This window comes from Netta rufina (assembly GCF_964035555.1).
Source record: "Netta rufina genome assembly, chromosome: 26".
Lineage (NCBI taxonomy): Eukaryota > Metazoa > Chordata > Aves > Anseriformes > Anatidae > Netta > Netta rufina.
The window spans coordinates 340988-349891 of record NC_140150.1 but is presented as its reverse complement, the minus strand read 5'-3'; the positions used below and the strand labels follow the sequence as shown (position 1 = coordinate 349891).

General features: G+C 56.5%; 1 protein-coding gene across 1 annotated transcript; it reads left to right on the top strand.

Annotated features, from left to right (window-relative positions):
* Positions 1 to 269: 269 nt before the first annotated feature.
* On the top strand, positions 270 to 2638 carry OLFML3 (olfactomedin like 3). Its single transcript, XM_084301696.1, has 3 exons — positions 270 to 585; positions 893 to 1178; positions 1619 to 2638. Exons 1-3 carry the CDS (start codon positions 478 to 480, stop codon positions 2401 to 2403), a joined length of 1179 nt encoding a protein of 392 aa, XP_084157822.1. The 5' UTR covers positions 270 to 477; the 3' UTR covers positions 2404 to 2638.
* The last annotated feature ends 6266 nt before the right edge of the window (positions 2639 to 8904 follow it).

Below are 8904 nucleotides of genomic sequence, written 5' to 3'. Positions count from 1 at the left end.
GGTGCCGCCCGCCAGCCGCTCCCAGCGGCCCGGGCTCGTCCGTCCCTCGCACCTCGCCCGCGACGGCTCCCCCAGGAGGCACGGGACGCGGGCCGGGGGGGGGGCTCCGGGGCCCGTCTCGCCCGGCGGCCCCCGAGCACCGAAGGGGCCGAGCCGCGGGGCGCCAGGGGGCAGGCGCGCACCGTGCGCGGCACCGCGGAACGGCGGCACCCGGGGAGCCGCGGCCGGGCCCCGGGGGGGGGGCTCCCGGCCCGGCGGGGGCCGCTGCCGCGGGCAGCCCCGGGCGGCGCGGGGCTGCGCGGCGGCCCCGGCCCCGGCCCCCGTCCCGAAGGGGTTAAGGCGCCCGGGGCCGGTCTCGCGGGGGGCGCAGCCTCCCCCCCTCGCCGCTCCCCATCTGGTTTCCATCGGGGCCGCGGGAGGCCGCAGCATTCCTGAGCGCTGAGCTGGAGGCGGCGCCGGCCGCAGTCTCGGACGGCCATGGGGCCCTGGCGCTGCTGCCTGCTGCTGCTGCCGCTCCTCGCCGCGGCCCCGCGCGCCCAGCAGCAGCTCATGGAGTACGTGGAGCGGCGCCTCGCCCTGCTCGAGGTACGGAGCGGGCTCCGCGCCGCCTCCCCCGCGGACCGGCGGGGCCGGGAGCGGGCCCGGGGCGAGGAGGAGCGGGGGCGGGGGCGGGGGCGGGAGCGGAGCCGTCGGGGGGCCCCCGCGCGGCGCGGTGCGGGGGGGGGTCCGGGAGGGGGCCCCGGGGGGAGCGGGAGGGTCGCGGGCACGGGACGCGAGCGCCGGGGGAGCCGCGGGGGGCTCCCGCCGTCGGGCGCGGGGGCCGGGGCGGCTGCCACGCGTGGGCCGTGCCGCAGCCACCCACCCCCCCCCCGCGCCCCCTCGGCCGCCCCAGGAGCGGATCTCGCAGTGGCACGAGCAGAGCAGCCGCTACTCCACGGAGCTGCGAGACTTCAAGAACCAGGTGCTGGGGATGCTGGAGGCTGCCGAGAAGGAGCGGGAGGCGCTGCGGGTGGAGGCGGAGGGCGCGGCGGTGCGCGTGGACCGCCTGGAGCGCGAGGTGGACTACCTGGAGACGCAGAACCCCGCGCCGCCCTGCGTGGAGGTGGACGAAACGCTGATGGAGAAGCAGGTGGCCACGGCTAAGCAGAGGAAGAACGAGAAGTACACCAAGCTGACCGGTGAGAGCCTGCTGTGACTTCTCAGCGGGGTGGCCCCGGGTGCAGGGTTGCCCCAGGCTCAGTCACGTCCTGGCATTGACTCCCCAGCGGGGTCTGTGGTGTCTGTGGCACAGAGCCCTGCATGCCTGCAGCTGCCCGGGAGCTGCGTGCAGAGCCCAGGCCAGAGCCTTGGTCATCTCCCCGGCTGGGCTGGGCTGGGCTGGGGGTGGCTTCCCTAGCCCGATGCACAGGAACAGAATGGGGCTTATTGGTGCCAGCGGGGATGGCACTGCAGCCTCTGCAGCAAGTTTGCAAGGGAGTTGCCTGGGGACTGGGGTGGGACACACCAAGACCTGTGTGCATTTAGCACAGGGTGACCCCAGCACGGGGCAGGAACAGGAACCTCCCTGCCTGCAGGGCCGGGTGGCTTTCAGGCTTTCACAGCTGCTCAACTCTTGCAGATTGCAGCGACACCATTGCGAGCGTCAGAGCCATGAAGATCCTGAAGCGTTTTGGCAGCTCCTCAGGTCTCTGGACCAAGGATGCTGCAGGAAACTCTGAGAAGATCTACGTCTTTGATGGCACTGCCAACGACACGGTGTATGTCTTCCCCCGCATGCGGGAATTCACCCTCTTCTCGGCCACACGCAAGGCTGCCCGCATCAAGCTGCCCTACCCCTGGGTGGGCACCGGGCATCTTGTCTATGACGGGCACCTCTACTACATCCGCCAGCAGGGCCCCTTCCAGGTGATCAAGTTCAACTTGGCCAACAAGACGGTGGTGGACAGCTCGGTGTTCCCAGCCGAGGAGCAGATTCCTGTCTTCGGGCTCTCCCCCTTCACCTACATTGAGATAGCAGCAGATGAGGAGGGGCTCTGGGCCATCTACGCCACCAAGGAGAATGAGAAGAACATATGCCTGGCCAAGCTGGACCCCACCTCGCTCGACATCGAGCAGATGTGGGACACGCCATGCCCACGGGAGAACGCCGAGGGCGCCTTCGTGGTGTGTGGGGCGCTGCACGTGGCCTACAACACCCGCCTGCCCAGCCGCTCCCGCGTGCAGTGTGTCTTTGATGTCAGTGGGACGCTGGCCCCCGAGGATGCCTCCCTCGTCTACTTCCCCAAGCGCTACGGCTCCCACTCCAGCATGAAGTACAGCCCCCGGGAGAGGCAGATCTATGCTTGGGATGATGGCTACCAGATCATCTACCGCATGGAGATGAAGAAGAAGCTGGAGGTCTGAGGGGCTACGGCAGGGCCCCCCCACACCTCTGGCAGCCCTGCCCCAGTGAGCACAGCCCTGTCCCTCGTGCCCTGGCATGGGGTGGCACCTCTGCCCCGTATCCCATCACTGTGAAATGGTGAAATGCTGGACCCCCACCCCAGGCCTCCCTCCACCTGCCAGCATGGGGTGTCCCTGCCTATGACCTCTCTGAAGAAACCTGGACTAATTAAACAAGGCTTTCTTCTCTGTGATACATTGAATAAATGCTATGCAGCTCACTGCAGCCACCTGCTTGGGGGGAGCATGGGGTGCTGGGGCCAGGCTCCAGAGCAGTGAGCTCCACACTGCCCCGGTCACCCCGCAGGGCTGTTCCCAAGAGTGGGGTGTCTGTGCAGTGGGGTGTCTGAACCTGTGTGGCTCCATGGTGGCAACACCCGAGCCCCAGAGGAGATGGGGGCAGGACGGGGCTGGTGCTGGAGCCCCTTGGGCGGCAGCTCTGGCTCTGTCAGGCCTGAAGTCCCCCCACCTCTGACCGGGGGGGACTGGGGGCTGCAGCATGCACGTGCTGGGCATGGACATGAGCAGAGCACCAGGAGGGCCCTGGGCACAAAACGGGGCTTGGCCTTGGCCACCCACAGCTGGCAGCAGCATTGAGTGCCACTGTGCCATGTCCCACCAGTCCCTGCCACATCACCCAGCAGCAACTGCCCCGTGTACTTCCACTCACACCTCATCCCTGGGCAATGCAGGACTTGGCCCAGAGATGCCAGAGGTCATCCAGAAACCCATTCTGTGATTTATTCCTATCACAGTTGCTCCAGATGCCTGAGAACACAGAGGCTGAATTACGAGGTGTCTGTGTGTCATTAAGCACACTTTTTTTCACATTAGAAATCAGGTCTGGGTACAAACGCTCAGTATATGAAGCTGGGAGCTTACCTGGCCAGGTGAGGATTCCTCCTGCTGGTGTGGCACAGGGCTGCCCAGGGAAGTGATGGGGAGCATGGTAGCAGCACATACAGGGGCTCTGGGGGCTGTGGCTGTGGTGTGAAGGGCCACGAGCCCTCCTGAGCCACAGCACCACCACACCGTCCCCGCGCTGCTGAAAAGCCAGGCCTGCCTCGAGGGATGCTGTCCTGCAACGTGGAGGTTACTCGATACTTGCTTCACGTTCTGTATTATAATTATATTGATTGCACAAGAAAAATGTTTAAACACACACTTTGATTGTAATTGGGTGGTGCTGAAAGTTCAACACAGTGCAAATCAAGCAGAGAAATAATCCAAGAGAGAAGAATGATGCGAACCGTCAAGTTAATTTATAGCCCTTTTCAAGATCAATAACTACAGTAACAGAAATACAATTTTCAGAAATCGCACAGTTGTAAATAATTATGCCAATGATTTCTCTAGCTTGAATTAAAACTGGTGGGGCAGCAATGATTCTACACCAGAAAACATCTAACCTGAAACAGCATTCCTGCAACATCTGACGGTCACTGCCACAGATGCCGGTGCTCGCCTTGGCGTCAGTGGCATGAGGAACAGACGGCAGCTGCACTGGCAGGCTTTTGGTTGTCCAGAGTAGCACAAGTTCATCAAACATTTTAATGTCTTTGGAGAATCTGGCCGATTAGGATTCACCTTGCCATTGCAGGAGGGGCACAACGCCCTGCAGCTGGCCTGTGTTGCACGAAGCTCCTCTCCGGAGCCCTGGGGAGCAGACGGGAAGGCCAGCCTGTGCACAGTGACAAACGTGGCTCTTCCGTGAGAGCTGAGAACCTGTGATTTACTCATAGAAAACTGCTCATGGAACGAGGCAAATGGTTTTCTCTCCACTGCCTTGTGGCTGTGCTGCAGACGCAGCCCCTCCAGCTGCAGCTTTACCCAGGCTTGCAGCCCCCAGGCAGCAACCATGGTTTTGGTGCATCCTGAGCACTGCGGATGACAGCCACAGCCTGAACCACCTGGTGCACCTAGCAGACCAGGATGCCACGACGTGGGAAAGTGGGGACGCTTGGGAAGCATTTACTAGCATGGGAAGTGGCAGCTTTTGGGGCAGGAGGACTGCCTGCTGCTACCCTGTAAAGTGCCGACACGAAAAACGCTGCCTGCCCTTACCCACAGAATTTGTTTTGTACAAACACTTTTGGAATGAGGCAAAATGGAAAAATAACTGCAGTGTCTGATCGGCTTATAAAATGCAGTACTTATCTAGCACTCCACATCTTCAAAGTACTTCAAGAAACATCAACAAATTAATCCTCAGAATAACCCTGTAAAGCAGAACAGCATTATCTGCATTTGCTGCCAAACCCTTAGACAAAAATCATGTTTGATCTGTAAAAGTGGTTCCACTCTGAGCTGGCTGAAGGGAGCTCGGGCGAAGCGTGGCTGCCTCTGTGCAGCATCCTCTGTGGCCAGTGGGCTGAGCAGGCCCCAAGCCCCCGGCCCGCAGCTGCCCTCACCAAGAAGACGTAAAGGCCAGAGATCACCTCCTGCTAGGTTTTATTGATTTCTCTTTTTCTTGCTTAAATATTTATCAACCTCATTAAGAGGAAACAAAGGTTGTGCCACAGGTAATGGGGCTGCCAGGACACCAAGTGCCCTGATAAACATTAATTACCCCCCACCTGCATCTCTGCCCCTGGGGGGGGAGCAGGGCGGGTGAGGGACACACAATGACACCTGCATTTAAACCCTGGGGCTCAAGATCTGCTCCACTGGCCTTGCCCCTGTTTCTGCTGCCAGGTGCAGCTCTGCCCCAGCCCTTTCCTGGCACTGCTCACACCCTCTGTGCCTTCCCCTCCTGGAGCTTCCCTAAGCCCCCTGCCCCTATTGGGAACAGGGTTTTCCTTAGCTTGTGTGGCTGATCCTTCCTCATTCTGCGCAGCCCAGACCTCAGAACTGCCCAGGCCACTGCCACCCATCGAGTCCCTCTGAGCTACCATGCATTTAGGACGAACCCTTGAACTCAGAGTTACCAGTGGCAGAGACTCTGCTGTGTTCCTGTTCATCCCTTGGGCAGGTTCACCTACAGCCACTGTGGCCAGGCCCTTTCCCCCTACCAGACTTTCTTTAAAGCTTTTTTTCTAAGTGTGTTCTCAGCTCAGCTGGCTGACGAAGGTGGCTCCAGCACAAGAGCAGGGACTCACTCGTGTCCCCCTGCTCTCTGGGCCATGGGCTGCAGCAGGCACAGCGCCTTGTGGTGCACATCCCTGACCCGGAGCTGCCGCAGCTCCACAGGGGGCAGAGAGCCCTTCCACAGAGGCAGTGCTTCACAGCAGTGCTATCACTTTCTGTAATGAGAGATTAGTGGAAAATATGCTAATATGCCTTTTCTGGTGAAGTCACTGCTTTCCTTGTGAGTCTACAGCTTCTCATGCTTTAATTGCCAAATATTTTATCTCTTTAAAGAAGAATCTGTGTAAGTAATAATTCCTTTCATCCTTGTTCCTCTTGAAAAATAATTCCCTTCGGAAGGCAATCTGATAAAGTAAATTGAGAAGTTATGTTAACGCTAGGAAAGAGAAAGCAAGATCTCCCACAGCTATTTTTTTCCCCTTTGTCTAATTCTCAAGGATGCTGGCTTTTTTTCTTGCTCTTTTCCAGCTCATGAGAACCACTGATAAAGTGAAATGATTTTTCATGTAGCATTAGAATCTAGGAAACTAAATTAAAAGTAGGCAACTTAAACAAGTGTATTGTAAAGATACTATTGTATTGAAACAAGAAGGGGAGAATAACTTCTCCATTTAATACTTTCTTAATGTCTGGTTGGCAAGTATAATCATAGGCTTTTAACTTCAAATAGGTATTTCTGCCCACATAACATCTGGTTGAGGTCTAACTCATCACACACGAATTGGGAAGCAATAACGCTCTCTGTCCAGGACTTCACAGAAGTGGGAGGATGTAGGAGCTGGGGAGGATCTTAGTGTCAGGAAGGAAAGAAGATGGCAGCAGCTTGCTTAAGGTCCTTTGTGCTTTGCAGTGGAAGTATAGAATAAGCAAAACCGAATTTGCCAGAATTGTTTGCTGACAGCCTCGTGGCAGAGGCAGAGCCCTGGCCTATGGCTTCATGCTGGTGTGGGCTGGCCTGCCGTGCCCTCTGCGGCACCCAGCTGCCTCCCACCACCATCTCCGGCCCCACCACAGTGCTCTCGTTCCCTCTGCACTCTCCTCTTTGCATGTGCTTTGCTGGCAGAGACAACTGGAGAGACAGAAAGTGGGGTTTCATTAAAGAAGAGGATTCTGCAAAAATATGGGGCTCACTGTGGAGCTGACAGGTCTGCTGGAGGGAAGCAATTGTGCTCTGCTCATCCTTCCTGGTGCTGGGGCATCTGTACCATCCTTTCCTCTTGACATGAAGATTAAAAACAAAATCTTTAGATTCAGAGCTCACAGCCCTGTCAGAGAAGCTGTGGTTCGCAACACACAATGTTTCATTATTTTCTGGACAGTTTCCATTATGAACAGAGTTTGCAGTTACCTCAGTACTTTGATCAGGCTGGATTGTGCTTCATGCATCGCTCCCGATTCGCAGTAAAAGGTTTGTCTCCAGTCAGCAAGGATATTGCTGACACGAGGAGGACCCACGCAGGCAGCTCGCACCATGCTCAGGATTTCATGCATCCTGCAGTCTACATGATTTCAGTGGGATCTTCTCTGGGGTGTTATTATTACTAATTCTATTATTATGAAAGATGTTTCCTGAGGACACAAAAATACTAGCTCAGCTATTCATCTAAGCAGTTCTTTAATTCCTCTGCTCTCTGAAAATCAGCTCCCAGAGCCTGTCTGGAATAGATCCAAATTTTCTGCTCAATACATCCTCCCAAGGCAAAAGTGCTGAGGGATGCAGTGGGCCTTCCTGTGGCAAAGGAGAGCTTGGGTTTCCCTCCCCTGTGCTTTGCTCTGGCACCGGCTGCAGCCTGGGGGTCGTGGACCAGTTCCAAAGACCCCCAGAGGGGTTTTGCTTGTCTGTTTGCCTCTGGCCCCTCTCCTGCAGCTGAGGTTGGGTGAATGGCAGCTCCAGGCCCGAGGCACGGGCAGAGGCAGGTGCCCTGCTGGGTGCAGTAAGCACCCGTGGCTGTGCTCAGGGACGTGGGACCCCAGGGGGACAGAGTGGCTGCCCCCGCTTGGCGCAGCACCCCAGTGCTGGGGCCGAGATGGTGCCTTTCTGCCGCAGGCATCTGGCAGCCTGGAGGGACATATAACCATGGTAACTGATCATTTCAGAAAATTGATGTCATGGCTACACAGGTAGGGTCAAAACAAACAATATATATTTTTTTTCTGTTTCTAATAAAATACAGAAGTGTATTATTGACTCACTAATATCTTAGTTAAGTGAATTTCTTCAAAATTGCCTACGAGCCCTTGCAAGTGAAGTGAAGATGAGCACTTTCCATGGAATTGCTCCAGTAAGAAAAAAGGTGAGGTCTGATTAAATCCACGAGGCAAAGCCACCAGGGCAGGCATCCGTGGAGGGGACTGGAGGCCAGGAGCCTGCACGGCTCAGTGCCTCCTTGTCCTGGCTGCTCCGAGGGGCCCTGGCTCATCACCCTCGCCCCACCAACGTGACATGCTTCCTTCCTTGTCCCTTGCCAAGCGGCAGCGCTTGGCACCTCTCACTGCAAGCTGCATGCTTGCAATGAGTGTGGAGAGGTTTTAATGCTGGTTTAGAGCCACGGAGCATCTCAGATGAGCGAGCCACTGGCTGGGGCAGGAGGAGCAAGTCTGTGACAGGGCTCCATGGCGGGGGAGCCGAGGCAGAGTGCTGCTCCTGGGGCATGGAGGTGGTGGCAGGGCCCTGCCAGGCATCCAGGGAGCAGGGGTAGCGGCTGTGGGGTTGGTGGGCCAACTCCCAGTGGGAAAGCAAGATTTTTTATGTGTTATGAGACCATGCAACGGAGAGGAAAAAGAGAACAAAGACATGCGTATTAATATATCAATTAATTTGCAATAGAAAGGCAGTCCCTGACCTCCATGGAGCTACTTCCTGCTGAGTGGCTGCAGCACTTCAGTCACTTTACATCTCCTGCTTAGCCTCAAAGTGCTCCAAGCCCTGCGACCTGGAGAACTCCAACAGATGAGCAGGCAGCTCGCAGACCAGAGTTATGCTTTGTAATCAGCTCCTGGAGGAGATTGCTCCTCACAGCTTTGTTCTAAATTCTCAGTGCTTCCTTGACTGCATTTTTTTTCTTCTATAAAAGCAAGGTTTTAAATGAAAAGCAGTTTTCCCCAGTGGAACCATCTCCGATGTCAGAGTAATCTGCCATCTTCCTTCCATTTCTTATCCAAGCCTGCCTGAGAAATTGAAATGTTCAGGTTGCTGCAGAACACAGCAAGAAAGAAATATAATTTAATCAAGGGACACCAGTACCAATAACCCCCATGAAATTTGGCATAGCTAGGGTGCAGCATCCTCATGCTGTGTGTCAATTGTGCAATATCCCTTTACGATGCTCAGCTGTGTTCAGGCAAACCAGGCAATTACGTGCTATGGATTTGCAT